Here is a 16,528-nt window from a genome sequence, read left to right on the forward strand (position 1 = left end):
GCTTTGCTGAACCAGGTTCCATTTAAAATAACTTTTTATGGTAAGAAAACCTAAGTGCTCCTCTTAAAAATTAATTAAATAAGATTTATAAGACATCAGCACTCAGCTTTAATTTCTTTATACCATGAGCTGCTTTCATGTGGTGGTTGTGTCTTGTTTTCAACTGCTGTGAGCACCTTTAGAATTGCCTTCCCTCTTTCCAAACACCCCAGGATCTTCCTCTGAGGTTTGGTTTGGAAAAGAACCCACGTGTTCCTGGTTCATGCCAGCCCACCCCATGTTTCTGTGCCCTCACAGCAGCTCTGGGACACAGAGCAGCCAATTATTTCGTCCCTTTCTGATACAAACCTCTCCCACTGAGCTGCAGGGATCCAAGACAAGGACCCAGAGGGAAAATGAGGAACTGGAAAACTTTTCCCCTGGAGCAAAGGAAGAGACCTAAGCAGAGAGCAAGAGAACACCTGCAATAATCAGGCTGAAAAGCAGCCTGATGGTACAATCAGAGCACAGAAAGTGAAGAATTCCTTGCACATCCACGGAGAAAGTTGCCTGGTTCTTTGAGGGAAGCATTGGGAATGCAAGGGAAGGACAGTCAGAGGAGCAGATTCCTGCAGGCTACACCAAAACTGTTGTTTTTCTTTTTTTTCTGTTTATATAGATATATATATTATTTTTATATAGATACATATAACAGATATATTCTGTTTATATAGGTATCCACTTCCAGAATATTTGAATACAACCTTTCCTGCTGCTTCCACTGAAATTAAAGAATAGATTTGCACCAGATAAATACCCAAACCCATAACACACCATGCAAAGGGGAGCTTTGGTGGTTGTTCTCTGCTGGAATAAATAAAAAAATAATCTCATTTAGCATGAGAAATGTCATTTTCTGGTGAAACCAGCCTTATGGCAACTCCTGTCAGCAACAGCCACTGAGAAGGGCAAGGGATTAAAAGCCACCACAGGGAAAGCAGTTGCCATTTGATTTTATTTTCTTGAAACAGCCTTTGTAGGAAGACACCAACTCACAGAGGGAAGAGCTGTTTGCCTAATGGGTTCACAGGCACCGAGACTAAATAAGCTGACTGCTTAAAAACTACTTGAGAGCCACAGTAAAAGATAGAAAATTATTGCTTCCTGTCATGACCAAATATTAAACACAGCACACACCTAATGGCTCTATCACTCCCCAGGGAAGGAGCTTTATGAACAATAAAATCCCAGCAGACTTGCACTGTTTGGACTAAGGAGCCTCATTATGGGCTCACTGATCCAATACAATTTACAGGCTCCATGGACTCCACTTGGAGAAAAAGCCACCAAATGTGGGGCTCTAAGTGGGATGCCTGTCGAGCCATGAACATTTATTTCTGAGTAGCAGAGGAGATGGGGAGAAAAAGGAAAATAATAAGGAGGAAAAGGAAGGATGGCTGGGATGACAGCAGTCTATTAAAGACCCAAACCAGAGAGGAAGATGAGAATGGGAATCACAGCTGCAGAGGGGAAATGCTGTTCCAGGACATGCTTACATGATCCAGCCTGGAATAGGAGACTTGGGTTCCACTCCTTCATGTGGAGTGTGTCCTGCAACCTGTCTCCTACATCCTCTTGGGCAGATCATGTAAGATTTTAATAGCTTTAAAATGACTTCTCAGACGGATTTAAGCTTCAGATGCACATTATGTACTTTCAGTCTCAATCTTTTCTTCACTTCACAAGGATTTGGGGTGATGTTCCAAGCAGGACAAATTGTTTTGTGCCCCATCTGAAAGCAGGACACATTAATTGGGAGAACTTTTTCAGAGGTGAAGTAATCAATTCAGAGAAGTTGAAACCCTGGGATGTTTACAGGGCTGAAAATGTGGGAGATCCCACCAGAAACAGATGGTGAAAGGAACACACAGGGAAGGGATGAAGAGAAACAAAAGGTTCAAAAGGAAAGCAAGAGGCAGTAACTAAAAAGCTTAGGGCAGATGAAGTGACAAGTCCATAAAACCAGGTCTAGACAGAGGCTGAGAGGAGTGCAAAAGTGAGAAGGAAGAGTATTTCAGGTCATAAATACACAGGGGATGCTTTCATTAGGATGAAAATACTCTGAAATATTGGCATTTTTATTGATGAGTGCAGATGGAGCCAGGCAAACACAGACCCAAGGAGTGGAGCTGTGTAGATCCCATGTCACACACTGCTGCTCTACATACTCAGAATTTCTTCTGCGCTGCTTGCGCGGTGAATTTATCCTCAGCTTCTATTCCCAGAGGTGCTTTAGTCCATGGGAAACTTGTGTTCTATTCCCCTTTCCACTACTACCAGCCTCATTGATTCCAATGGCTCCGTACTCTGCTCTCCGTCCTTCCGAGGTCAGCAGCCCCTTAACCCCCTCACTCACTGTTTACAAGCACAAACTGGACCAAACTCTCCCCATTTACAGCAAAAAGCCTCAATTTAAAAAGAAACGAGGATTCTCCTACACCGTGTGTAAACTTTGCTCCCAGCTTTGCACTGCTCATGCAGGATTTAGCCTGAGCACCATAAGTGTCTTTATCTCAACTAACCTAACAAGATTGGAATCCATTCCTGCTTGTGTCAAAGCTGCTCTAGAACATCAGGGAAGCTTATCTGATTTATGCAGAACTGCTAAAGTCCTTTGGGTCTTGTCTTCATTTGACTTATTTTCCTAAGGCTTCCAGGCAGTAGTAGAAATAGTCAGATTTTATTTCTTTAAATTATGTAATGTGCCCTTGCTTAGGCTCAGCCACGTTTCCCTCACTGTTCCCAGACCAGGACATAAGCTAACTATTCTAGTTAAAGATTTAGTGGAACTGAAGAGATCAGTTTTGGTGGGCACTCCCACACGTGTGTTCCCTCTGACACATCCCAAAAGGCATCTCTCTGTTTGGAGGGCAGAGATGCCACAGTGACAGCACACAGCCAGGAGAAAACCTGCAGAAAATGCTGGTGAAAATAAGTGTGGCTTCAACTCCCCAAAAATCTGTGCTTGAAGCCAGCAGTGATTTAAACCCATCTCATTTCCTGCTCCATTCCAGAAGCAGCAGCATCTCCAGCCCAGGCAGCAGCAACCAACAGTCCTGGGGGAGAGAAACGTCACAAATCGCTCCAAAAGCATCTCCACTGTGACAGCGATGTTCTTGCACGTCACCAGAGCATTTCCACACATCAGCTCTGGGCAAATGTGTCTTTGTGTTAGCAGGGAAAGTCAGAAGCTCACACGCATGGTTTATAGTCAAACACAGACGCTGTGAATGGCTACAAAGTGCAGGACTGCGATGGGGAGAAAGAAAGGAGCAGAACCCAGGACTGCCACAGACCCAACCAGCCCATTCTTCATTTTTCTAGCACACTCAAAAAGATTTGGGCTTCTTCTGACTCACCAGCTTGCTGGAAAATCTGTTGTCTGTCAACATTAAATGAAAAAATTAAGTGACACAAGCTACACTCCAGTTTAGTCCATTTACAGGCTTTAGGTGTTTGCACACATCAAAGATTTCAAGATGTTTTGGACAGCAGACTAGTAAAGAATTTTCTTTTTGTCTAAAAGAGAGGGGAGAATAAAAAGAAACAAATTAGGCACTAAGAGAACCACTTGTCAAATGGCTGGGATAGTGCACTTTAAGTTACTGACTCCCCACAAACATCCAGTCTACTAAAAAATTCATAAAGAGACAGATGGCACAACAGCAGCTCTTTGCAGGAGAGCAGGGTTTAGCAGTGAACAAAGGACTTTGACTCCCTAGGACAAGGGGGGAGATCATTGTAGGTTTGGGGGGCTTGCAAGGGGGGACTGGGGCACACAGGGAAGAGCTCCTGGTTTCACTCCACAGCAGCAACAGATCCCAGACATTCATTTTGCCTTGGCAGGACTCACGAGGGCCACAGAGAACAGGGCAGAACAGGAACAATCAAACTCTGCCGAGCAGATTAAATTCTCCTGGCAGCAAGAATGTGGAAAATAAACCCCAAAAACTCCAATTCAGGGATCTGGAGCCGCTTTCCACAGCCAGGCAGTTGTTAATGCTTTGTATTAAGGGGGAAACTGAGGCACATACTTATGTCACTTAAGGTGACAGGACAACCCAGTGTCAGTGGGAATTCAACCCAGGCCTCTCCAGTCTCACTGTTCTGCCTCTGAGCACAAGGAAATATCCTTGAGTTACCCAGTGGATTTTGGGAGCACCCCAAAAGGGAGGCACAAGGCATAAAGTCCTTTTCAGATGGCTGAGATTAAGAGAAAAGGAAGAAAAAGAGAAAAGAAAGAAAAAAAAAGAAAGGCAACAGTGAGAAGTCTGCATTTATTTGGAGTTCGAGCCTTCAAAATTAAGGATAAGGAATGAAATGTGTTCTTTTACATTTTTTAGGGAGAGGGAAGTGGGGAGGGAGGGACCCACACACACAGAGAAGATGCAAAGCCCAGACCTGTTAAGCCTGAAGTGAGTTTTAGTGGGACATGGGGCAGCCAGGGAGAACTCAGCCCTGTCCCTGCAGGGGTGGAAACCTCCATCCCTGCACCTCAACTCCACCTGGAGGGATGCACCCCCACAGCACAGGGACATCAGCCAGGTTCTGCTCCTCCCCAGAGAGGCTGACAAGCTGCCAGCCGTGCTCAGGCAGCGGGCTGATGTGGGTTTTTTGTTAAATAACAACAAGAGAAGCCTCAGTTTTGGTTTTGCAGCACGCAACAACTGATGGAGGCTGCCCTTCACCACCCACCCCAAGGTGGTGCTGACCCAGCTGGAGATCCCAGCCTGCATCCCAAAATTCACTCCAACCCCTCATGCCCTCCCCAGCAACAATCACAAGCAATAAATTCATCGAGTGTGCAACACACAGCACTCTTCCCAGGACAAGGAGGGAGAGCTTAGGAAAAGAAGCTCAGTTAAAAGCAGAAAGACTTGGACCCGATGGCTCGGATTCTGCAAGAACCTGAGCGAAAAGACCTCGTTCCGTGAGCCCAAAGGGAACAGAGGAACTACAAACAGCACACAGGGTTTGCAATCCCAAGTTTTTGTGCTGTTCCAAGGAGTTTCCCTTGTAGGAACAAAAAAAATCCTGCCCCACCCTAATGATGCTGCATTGTTAATTGAATTAAGATGTTTTGTTTGAATGACATAGAAATTTTGACTGTTTAAAAGGTTTCATTTGAATTACATGTAAATTCCTTTTGATTGTTTCTCTCTATTAAAAAAGGTGGGGGGAAAGGTAAAAAAGCAAATTTTTCAACTTTGAGTCACACCAATTCTCCCCTGTACCACAGAGGTTTCAATTAAACAACAGCTTCAGTAAACTCAGTAAAGCATTAAGAGTAATGAGTACACAAAATAACCTCTTCTAAAGAGCTTGAATCTTCAAGAAATACAAATAAAATAAAATTTTAAAAAATCACTGCCATTTGATGAATTTATATCCAAAACTACACTACTCACCTACAATGAGAGAAAATTTGCAGTAAAGTGATTAATTAAATTAATTTGCATCTTCCATGACCTCTTCATCCTAACACCAAGTTTCTTTTTATTTTCATAAGCAGGATAGGAAAGACAACAAACTGAGTAATTCTCACACAGGTGCAACAAAATACAGTTTTCAGTTGGAAGTGCCATCTTCAGAGGAATGAGCTTCCACCCTTCCACCCAAAAGTCCCCCAGCCCCTGCACCTCCTGTCCCTGGGATTTCCAACAAGGAAACACAAAATTCACTCTCCAGCTACCAGGAACATCAAGAACCAGCATTTCAGCCATGGGGGGGGGGGGGGGGGGAGGGGGAAAGACAATATTTACATTTTTGATGTCTCTTAAACCAACCAGTTCCACAGAGACCAACTTCAAAAGGCAGAAATCCAGGATGGATCTCCCAGAGCTGGGATCCACCACAGGAACGCACCAGAACCAACTTGCTCTGACTAATTCTGGTTGTGCACACAGAGTTAAAGTTTGCTGTGACATTTTGAGCACTGCTTATGGCTCATGTTGTCCAAAACATTGGAGTGCGAGTGCTTCTGGATTAAAAATTCAATCCCAGGTCCTTCCAGCAGAATTCCCAATTTTGAACACCTGTAATAGCAGCACTGCAGGATCTGAGCTGTGCCATCCCTGTTAAATCAGAGGCATCACTCTGAAATCAAATTCTGACCAGAGTTACACTGGAATTCTGGCCCAGAACATCACAGGAACCAAAGTATTCCAATGTATCCCACAGATTTCTGCCAGCAGGAGAGGGCACACTCTAAATTTCAGGAGAGAAGTTCCCTTTCATATGGAAACGTTCTCATTTCCAAGAGGGAGTGGAAAAATAACTGCAAGGGCCTTCGGATCTAAATCCAGTCCCCAGAGCAAAGGTCACTGCAGAAATGTTTTATTCAGCATCAGAACTTTTGGAATTCTTTCAAGGAGAAGAAAAAGCCCAACAACAACAAGAGGGCTGACATTTTTTTCCCATTATACTATTTCTTCCTTTTTAAACAGCGATACAAATCCCCAGGATCTGGTGAACACCAGTGAATTGTGTCTCCCTCCAGCACACAGAAGGTAAAAATGTGGGGAGAGAAACAAATAAAGGGGAAATCACTATATTGGTGATGGAGTTATGAGTGAATGACCTTGGGACCTTTCCAATCTCAAAGACTCTGGAATTTTATTCCATGGAAATTCTGTTTCACTTTGCCCACACTGCTTAGACCCAGCTCTGCATAACACAAAGGTGCTCCTGCAATTCTTCTGTCTCCATTTTCCTTTTCTTTCCTCTGCTCCTTTCACCAAGTCAAGCCTTCTTCAGACTGCAGGGCAGAGCTGGGATAAATTCTTCTCTCTGGGGCCTAAATCCAATTTAGGAACTGCCTTTAACACCGAATGGAGCAGCTTTATCAGGCTGCACCTGATTTATTTCCCTCACCAAGCTCCAGAGTTCTCCTGGAATGGAGACACACACAAAGGGAAGGACCAGCACACAGAAAGGAGCTGCCAGGCTGAGCCTGGAGGATGCTTCCACATCAAGAGAATGCCTGCTGCTGTTAGCTGGGCAGGCAGGAAAAAAATTCTGGGTTCAGAACAAGTTAGGAGAGGTCTAGATGAAGCTAGGAGAGGTCCTGGAGCAAAACAGAAAAGGTTGGGATTCGCTGAGCACAACAGGTGACTTGTGATGCACGTTTCACACATGGTTAGAAAGAAAAACCCTCTTCTTCCTCATAGGTTCCTTTTCATCTGATAGCAGACCCCAAAGCCCCCCAAGGAAGCCTCAGAATTGAGGACAGGCAGCTGGCTTAGGATGACAAATTCAGCTGGGGTAGGAATTGCCCCTGCTGAGGTCTCAATCCAGGGGCAAATCCAGGGCCTTCCATCCTGAGCTGCTTCCCAGAAAATTCAGACTTCAGGCTGGAAAGCTCCCAAATGCACATTCATACCAAGCATCCACACAGCCAAAAATAAGCTCAAAATTTCATAGGAAAGGTCAAGATGGCACATCCAGGACTTCTGCTCCCCGAAGATCTCACTGCAACTTCCAGCTCTGGCCCCAACCACAACTTGTGAGAACAGAATTAAAAGGGAAAACCATGGGGTAAAGAAGAACCCATCACCTCATCAGAGTTCCAAAATTATTTAGATTAACTCTATGATGGAAAAAAAAAAAAAAAAAAAAAAAAAAAAGAAGGAAATTATTGCAGATCTTTATTCAAGCCAGCTTTACTGCTCTGAGTGCCAAAATAAGTCCACAAGAAACACTGTGACAATAAAAGGAGCTAGAACAGGCCAGACACAGAAAGGCATAAAAAGTGACTAAAATCAACCCACTCCAGCACCAGCTCTTGTAGCATCTGCTTCAGGGAAAAGGAACCCTTTAACAGTTACTACAGAATAATCTGGGGGGAAACATTTTCTTCCTGGCTTTTCCTTATTTACTGTTCCCCTTCTGGAGCCCTTGAGTGTGCTCCTTTCTGAAGCAGCTCTGCCTGTTTTTATTTTCCCTTTTATTCAGCCTTGCTGAACTCCAGATTTCAAACCCTTCCATGTCAGTGGGTTCCACAAGGAAGTTTTTTAAGCACCCCCAAATGCACACAATTTTTACAGTGCCACTTCATGGTTTAACAGACTACTGCTCTCCCCATTTATCCTGCTGACCTAAAAACAGCAAAAGAACTGAAACCTGGAGCTGAAACTGAGTAATACACCAAGCTGTTCTACATAAAATTGCTCACAATCCCCAGCCTGTCAGATTTTTGCATTTTGGCCTTTTTACCCTTCCCTTTCTCCCCACATTTCTACAAAAATATTGTTCATTTGTTAAAGAACATTCCTGAAGCTGCCAGGTTGCTCGAAGCTTTATCTGTCTCAGTAAATCCAGTTGGATCTCACCCCTGGTGAGGGGGGAACATTCCAGGTGCACACATGGGATATTTGGTCACAATAAAAACAGAACTGCATTTAAAAAATAAACATCAATTTTGTCAAGGTCCCCATATGTCAGGCATCAACAGATAACCAGCAAGAAACAACCTCAGATCATTCCAAGTGAAAAACAACAATTTTAGGGATGCTTTTGCAGGAAAATGAGGATTCATCTCCTACCTGTCAATGATCACAGGGTCAGATGGAGTCTCATTCCTGTTGCCACAACTTTTCTTCTCACAGCACCGGCTGGAGAGGGAAAGAAATCCAAAATTAAAGAACAACTGGGACAGTTGAGGGTAAGGAACCAGCTCAAAGTCTGTCAGAAAACCTTCGGTGTTCAATATATGCTGAAAGGGTAAAAATTCTGCTTTCCAGAAGGGAAAATTAAGGGAATTGGGTGCCTAAGTCCTGGCTGGTTCCAGCTGGAGTTTGGCACTTGGCTCCCTGTAATCCATTCTGAATTAACCAGCCAAAAATGAACAGCAATATGGCCCCACTTGAGACTGAGGTGATATTTATAAAGGTCTAATAAGTGATTAACAGATGCCATAATGTCATTACAGGCAGGACCAAATGGGTTATGTGGGGTTAAAAGTCCATCAAAAGGTGTTAGAACTGACTATAACCTAATGCAACCTAATGGCTTGGGATATTCCAATAATATTATTTTCTTACCTTACTGTATTTTTTTATTAATAAATATCTAAGTTTTATATGGTGACTGAAAACTTCAGCACTCCATGAAAAGCCAGAAACTGAACATACTTAGATCCTATAAAGGATCTGAAGAGAGGTTGGCTTTTGCAATTGTTGCAATGATTAACCCTCAGGATTAAGCATTAATTAGTACACATTCAATTATATTAATTATAATAAATAATAACAAAAATTTTAAAATTGAGAGTTCATTATTTTATTTCCATTGATATAATCACTGACATGGGTGATGCTCCTAGCACACATGGTAGTGAAGTACCAGGAATTTAATAGATTTAAAAAAAATTTCTTGCTCTGAAATCCTCACTTTTAATAACCTGAAGCAACAGAGAAGATTTAAGCTGTTTTTACTCTCAGATTTTTTGTTTCAGTCAAAGTCAGCATGGGATGGGGAGGATGGAAGCACCCCAAAGTTTAAAAAGTCTCTGTCAGAATTCCCACATCCCTCAAAAGTCACCAGATCAGAACTTTCCAGAAGATGTTTCCCACATTCTGCAGAGGTTTCTGTGCAGATTTACACATGTGGGATGGAGAAACTTTGGTGGGTTTTTGTACAGGGGTGCTGAATACATTCACAAAATTCTCAAGCATTCTGAATATCAGTTTTCCAACTGGGGAGCAACCCCAAGCAGAATACAATAAAAAATAAATAAATTTAAAAATAAATAAATATTAAAAGAAGAAATAAATAAAATACTTGAATTCATCGAAGGCAGAATAAAATACTTAAGTGGGGATGTTTTTCTTGATATGCCTAAAATTCAATTATAAATGCCTAACATGAGCATTTAGATGAAAAAACCTGTTTCAGCTATGAAAAATCCCAACATTTCCTCCAGTTTCCAGGAAGCTCCTGCTCTGGGGCTGGAACTGCCCAGCCAGATGAGCTGGAAGGAGCAGATCTGTTTGAATAGCAGCTCTAACTGTTTCAACATTCCTACATCCCCCTTGCCTCAAACCTGCACTTATTCATCAATGCTACTCCTTTTAAAATAAAAGGATACACTAAATATTTAAAAATCCCTGGGGCAGCCCCTGTAGCGGCTGTAAGTTGTCATGGCTCCACCGACTTCATCGCAGCTCTGGTAATTCACACCAGCACAGAAAATCACCCTCCCTCCTTCTCCCAACTTTATTTTAAGTACATCTTTTATGGATTTCACTGCCTAATCCGTGTTTAGAAGGAATGGAGTGGTTTTATACCAGGAGTCAAGATGGGAGATGCTTTCTAAAGGAGAAAATTATAATAAACCCCCCACAAAAAAGAGCAGAAAATCCTCTCAAAGGAACATAAATTTGGGATGTACTTTGACGTGTCCAATCTAGCAACACATGGAAAATAACATTTGGAATAAAATCTTTGCTGCTTTAGAGGCCATTATAATAAAGAAAAAAAAAAAGGAACACAGCTTTTAAAATATTTCTGTAGTGATTCCAGAGTGTTTTAGGGTGAATTCTGTGAGATTTAGCACAAAGTGGCTGGGTTCGGAAACAAGCGCATCTTGTTTTATTTCTATTTCCACAATTACTGCAGTTCTGAACTTTATGTTTGTAATATTCAAACATTTTCCCTCTAAACCTGTGGCTTGCAGTTAAAGTTCTCCAAATATTTTACTGATATCGACATTCCTATCACAGCTGGGGAAAGATCTTTGTCAGTGATAAACTTTTTCCCCTTTGACCATGGTATTTTCTGAGCCCAAATATATGAAATAAAATCACGATGAGGGAGAAGAGCCACTTCCAGTGAAGGACTTGTTTGCACAAAGATCAGAGTGGGACTGAGGATATTTCAACCCAACACTTAAGCAAAAATACCTCTTAAATCTTTAAATCCCCATTTCCAGGTGTTTTGCCCCATATCCAAGCACTAACATTTCCACTTGGTTGGTTTCACAAGTTCCAGTTTCAGACCAAGCCCAAACCCCCAAACTCTGGTGGTTCAGGATCAAGCCTTCAATATTCTCTTCAAGAAAATTATTGGCATGACTTCACCAATATTTACATTTCTGCTACAGCATTGGGTTGGGAACGCACCTTTAGAGATGCTCATCTGCTTAGGACAAGAATATCAAGGCTTCAGGTGATTTTCTACATCTTTTGTTGTTCTACTTCCCCCTCTAATTAGATCTACTTCGGGAAAATGAGGGTTTATGTTAAGAATGGTCCAGAAAAAGCTAAAACCAAACCCAGACAGCTCCCAGAGACAACCCCAGCCCTACAAACTGAGCACCCCAGAAGCCAAACTTCCATCCTTTTCCCTCCTCGAGCTTGACTAAGACGGTTTTAAAATTAATCCTTCAACTTCCCTCCCCTCACCCCAACACCAAAATTAAAAAAAATTAAAAAAAAAAAAATCTGTCTCTAATTTCAAACTCAAATAAGCTCACAGCATGGTGGCCTTTTGTTTTGTTTTCTTCTGCCCAACTCCTCCCTGCAATTGCATAACAAAAGTGTCTAAATTCACACCATCTGGCCGATAAAGACACGGGCCCCAGTGGCCGCCTGGCCCAGCTGATTAGAGCTCCCGTCTAGTCTGAGCCTTGTGGCGAAAGTCACAGCTGTGGGGCTCGCTCCACTCAATACAACTCTGTTATTAGCCAGCTGTAGACCCTGAGACTACTTCTGTTCGAATTATAATACCTTTTAACCCTCTGAGCATTGAGGGCGTAGGGGGTTGCTGGCAGCAGCATAACAACGAGTTTCCTCTTAGAGGATAATTGGAAGAAAAAGAAGAAGATCTGGAAAGGGGGGGGAATTATTCCAGGAGAGGAGGTTGTTTTACCTTGATTTCCAGCCCTCGGGATTGTGTTATTCCACACAAACCCACCTCTTAGGAACTGTTCCTGTTAGGCCATAAGAAGGCAAATGGAAAAAAAATAATAATTCAGATTGGGAAAGAATAAATTGAGCCTCTCACTGGAAGCACTAATTATTGAGAGCTGAACTTTCAATGGCTATGACAGATTGGTGCAGCCGTATCAATATTTAGACAACTTTCCTGCTAAGCAGGCATCTGTCACTGTCTGAGGGAGAGACGGGCACTTTCGGAGGCACTCGTCTCCACGCAGCAATAAATATCTCCGTGTGTGGTTATGTACAGAAAATTCCCTCCCAAAAGTCCTGCCTTCAACTAGGGAGGACTGGAAGAGAAGCAGAAAGACAGACAGACCCTTCTTGCTTTTCTTTTCAAAAGCAGTAGGCATCAATTTCGACAGCAGAGTGGGTACAGTGCATTAAAATTTTATATACTGTTCCTAATGCAAACTAAACTAGGGGCTTTAAAAATTGATGCTGCCACTTAAGCAGCACACAATGAGGAAGATTTGATTATTGTACTTAAAAGAAATAAAATAAAATGTCAAGTTTAACTAGAGTTGGAGCCATTCCCCTGGCATTATTCAAAGTGATGTGTGTAATGCCTCTTCAGAACACACAGCATCCTGCTCGGAGATACTTCAGGAAAACACGACATTTAAAATCAAATGTCTTCATTAGGTTACAGAGCGCCTTTGATTCCCTTCACTAATCTGTGTTTTACATGGGAAGGACGTCCCTGAGTTGTAATTCTTCCTTGGTTAATCTATCAAGCAGCAGAGCTGAGAATAATCAGAATAATGGCTTAGATTTGTGCAATGCTACCTTAAATCAAGCACGGAGGAGGTTTGCAGGCATCACTGGAGCTCAGAAATATCAAAGCTGAGCAGATCATTTGATACCACAAAGGCAGGGAGAGGGAGCAAGGGGAAAGCCCAAATTAATTTTAAATCAAACAAACCCATTTGGATCAGAAGGTGCTAAAATACTTGAACTTCCAAACCAGAGCCGTGCTCTGTGCAGGGAGAGTGGAGACAAGAAATGGGCTCACTGCTCTTGTGTTATCACCAACCACAGCCCAGCTGCACAAGAAATCAGATTTTTCTCCTCATATTTTCACCTGGTTACAGTGAAACCTTTCAACAACATGGATACATATATACGTGTATTTATATACATACATACATATATATATATATTTATATATAATTATATATGTGAGTTCTAGACGTGCCAGAAAGTCACTTATACACCTTTGATCTTTGCCACTACATCACCAGGTCCTTGTGAAGCACATCCAATTCATCCCTCATATGTGATATACATTGGTTTTGGGCATAAATATGGAAATATTGGTCAAAAGCTCATTTCCTTAATTAATGAGAACTAAGCACAACAGAGAAACAATACATTGGTTTCATATTGAATGCCTGATTCATATCATATTAAAAAGTAATGGAATTGTTGACATAATTAAGTACTGAAACTAAGACTTTCCCTTGATAAAAATTCTGTCCAAATAAGCTTCTCACTGCTACATTTATTTAAAAGGTTTCTTTAACAAAAAAAAACAAAACAAAACACCCCAAAAAAATCACAATCAAGTAGCAAGCTGCACCATTAAAAGAAGCAACACTGAGTCCAACAGCTTAATCCTCTCCCACTGACACAATAAATCACAAACTGTGTTTAATAAAGGTCACAAATGGGTTTTACCTCTTGTTTTATGAATGTTCTATGCACATTTTAACACATTTTAATATAAGAACATTGACTGTTTGCATTATTATATGTATTGAAAAAAAATTTAATTACCCGAGAACAGGAGAAGTAATAAGTTACCATGGAAGCACGACATACATACATAAGGTACATGTAAGTTCAGACTTATACAAAAGTTATTAAAAACATCCTCGAGTCATTTCACCCTCTAATTTATAAATTTAAATGCTAAAAATAGTGTCTGGATTTTTGTTTTAATTAAAAAGTAGAAGGCCCCTAAATATTGTTCACATGTATACAAAGGAAGGGCTTAAGGGATTTTTCTTTTTGGGGTAGAACTGCCCCAAATTAAAGAATATTAATGATACCACATTAATTAAGGAAATTAAAATATTTCACCAAAGGAAATTACATGAAGACCATCTTGCAGTTTCCAGGTAAAAATATAGAAGTGAAACTGCTTGTTCTTATAAGGTAAGCAGAAGTTTTATGAGCGATAAGCACATAAAAGTCTTGATTTAAACAACACATGCAACGGCCTACTTTAAACGAAAATAGTGCAGCTGTGCTTTTTCCTGCCTCCTGCAGGAAAAATGAATAACAAAAAAACCAGAAATCCCCCCCAAATATCTGTTTTGAACCCAAGCAAGTATTACCCACGTAAAGAGAAAAATCTTCCTACACAAAGACCCTCTGTGAGTCAACAACAAAACAAACAACAAAATCAAACTCTCCCTAGCTAAAATTTCCTTGGAGAGGCTCTTCCAGCATTTAGGGAAGCTCACAAGCGATGTGTTAATAAATTCATCTTACCTGCACATGACCTCGTGGGTGAGCAACACTCTGCACATCTCGGGGTTCTTGTTCTGGCCTTCGTAAGTTATGGGCTACAAAAATTAAGAGAAGGGGTAAGGCAGGAGAATCGGGGGTTATTTATTCCTTAAGATATTCAGATGTGAGGGGAAGGGATTTTAGCACTGCTCACCACCGCCTGTAAATAAACACCTTCCCCTTTATGTGCAGGGAAAACAGCTTTACATGAAAATTGATACGAATTGGATAAAACCCTACAGTCCATGGAAGGGGGAAAAAAGAGACTTAAGAGCACAATTTTCAATTACCCTCCAAAACAGGTCTGCAATAGAGCTGAGTGAGAAACCAGAGTGAAGCAGAGAAGGAAAAACATGTGAGGAAATGTTGAGCAAACAGGAAGGATGAGGTGGGACAGGACAGCCTGGCACAGATCAGCCCTGCTCACCTGCTTGGTGACAGAATCAATGAGCCTCACATAGAGATCCTGTTCCGTCCTGACTCCTAGAGCGAGGGAGAGCAGGGATAAATAACATCCTATGGGCATCTTGCCCTAAAAGCAGCACAACAAACCCATTCCAGACACCCTCTGCATCCCAGGTAGTTCTGTTTCCCAAGCCCACAGAAACTCCAGGGCCCATCCCTGCACTGAAGGGGCCTCAGAGCAAGGGAATTTCAGGATATTTTGGAAATCACAGCACCTCCAGCCAGCCCCTGACTCACTGTACAGCCCCCAGGAGGTGCCGTGGAAGGGCACTCACCGTTGCTGTAGAGGAGCTGGAGTTTGTAGTGTGTGCCGTTGTTCGTCTTCTCATTGCCTTGCTCCTGAAAGGGAATTTGGAAAAAAGGGGGAAAAAAAAGGAAAAAAAAAAATCCTTCCAGAACTTACACTTGGCACATTTAAAATGCAAGAGCTGATAATCATGATGGAAGTGACAACAAAGTTCATTAAAATTCTAAGAGGTGAATCCACTGATTGGGATGTATTAACCCTCCGAGTGACCCAGGACAAACTACAAAATACTGCTGACATCTTCTCCTGTAGGAGTTCAAGAACTTATTTCCTTCTCTTATTTGCCATTATGCTCTCAACTTTTACAAGGCAATACATTGAGAAGAATTTATGCATTTCAAATCAGTTAATATAAAGCAGATTGACAGTGGGAAAACACAATGGCTTTTGATTTTACTGTGATCACTGCTTTGCAATAGTGTTACTTTGAGTCAAAATTTATATTTATTTCCTGAAGGTTGTGGTACAGGGATGTTTCTTACGCATTTTTTAAAATGTAATTTCCTATAAGATAAGTATTTATGATTCACAGTTCAATAAAAATCTTGTTCATGACTAAGAAAGTAATTAAAAAAATGCAAAGTGGTCAAGACATGGAATTAAAATCCAAAAGCAAATGCTTTTCAAGTCCTGCCATTGACTTTGGAGCCTTAGGAAATACATATAATCAAGCTTAACGATAATCTGATATATCACAGGTCAGATTCCATTTCTGTTTGGGTACTAATAAAACCTGGCAGATGTGGGAGATAAAAAAGAAAATAAATTCATTTATCCCCCATGAATTTTATTCATTTTATTTTTAGTAGGTGAATGAAATTCCTGATACAGAGCAGAGGCTTCCTACTCTTTTTAACTACAGCAGCTACAGCTCTACCACAGCACCTGAACCCTGACCAAACCACGGCTGGATTTTATTAGGGACAACAGGTATCAGAAGTCGGCAGCTCAGCGGGGGGAGAAGATCAAAATTGGAGAGGAAAAAGAGGAAGAAGAGTAAGGAGCCTTACTTTATCATTTTCTACAAAGTCCACAAAAGCTGTCCTCTCTATTTCCACGGGCTGCCCCTGTCTGTCGTAGAGAGCCAGAACAAAGTGAAAGAAATTGGATTTCCTCAAGTTGGAGGGTGGCTGCTTTTCAAAGTGGGCTCTGGACAAAGCTACTCCGCTGTGGAGGAAACACACGGGATGGGGTGAGGGGGGAGAGACAAAGACATTACCAGGTTGTGCAGCAGTAAAGGCAAAACAACAAGACACAAGGCAGA

At 41.7% G+C, this 16,528-nt stretch overlaps 1 protein-coding gene across 2 annotated transcripts in view; it reads right to left on the reverse strand.

Annotated features, from left to right (window-relative positions):
- Positions 1-16,528, reverse strand: part of EBF2 (EBF transcription factor 2) — a 127,160-nt gene that overhangs the window by 94,573 nt on the left and 16,059 nt on the right. For both annotated transcript variants that reach the window (XM_005532235.3, XM_088068231.1), the window contains exons 3-7: positions 16,275-16,431; positions 15,233-15,296; positions 14,920-14,975; positions 14,475-14,548; positions 8,583-8,651 (exon numbers count right to left, since the gene is read on the reverse strand). In XM_005532235.3, the coding sequence (XP_005532292.1) occupies positions 8,583-8,651; positions 14,475-14,548; positions 14,920-14,975; positions 15,233-15,296; positions 16,275-16,431 (420 nt within the window). The remainder of the gene's footprint in view (positions 1-8,582; positions 8,652-14,474; positions 14,549-14,919; positions 14,976-15,232; positions 15,297-16,274; positions 16,432-16,528) is intronic.

This window comes from Pseudopodoces humilis, chromosome 30 (assembly GCF_049639895.1).
Source record: "Pseudopodoces humilis isolate 2021_Gansu_Grassland_sample_001 chromosome 30, ASM4963989v1, whole genome shotgun sequence".
Classification (NCBI taxonomy): domain Eukaryota; kingdom Metazoa; phylum Chordata; class Aves; order Passeriformes; family Paridae; genus Pseudopodoces; species Pseudopodoces humilis.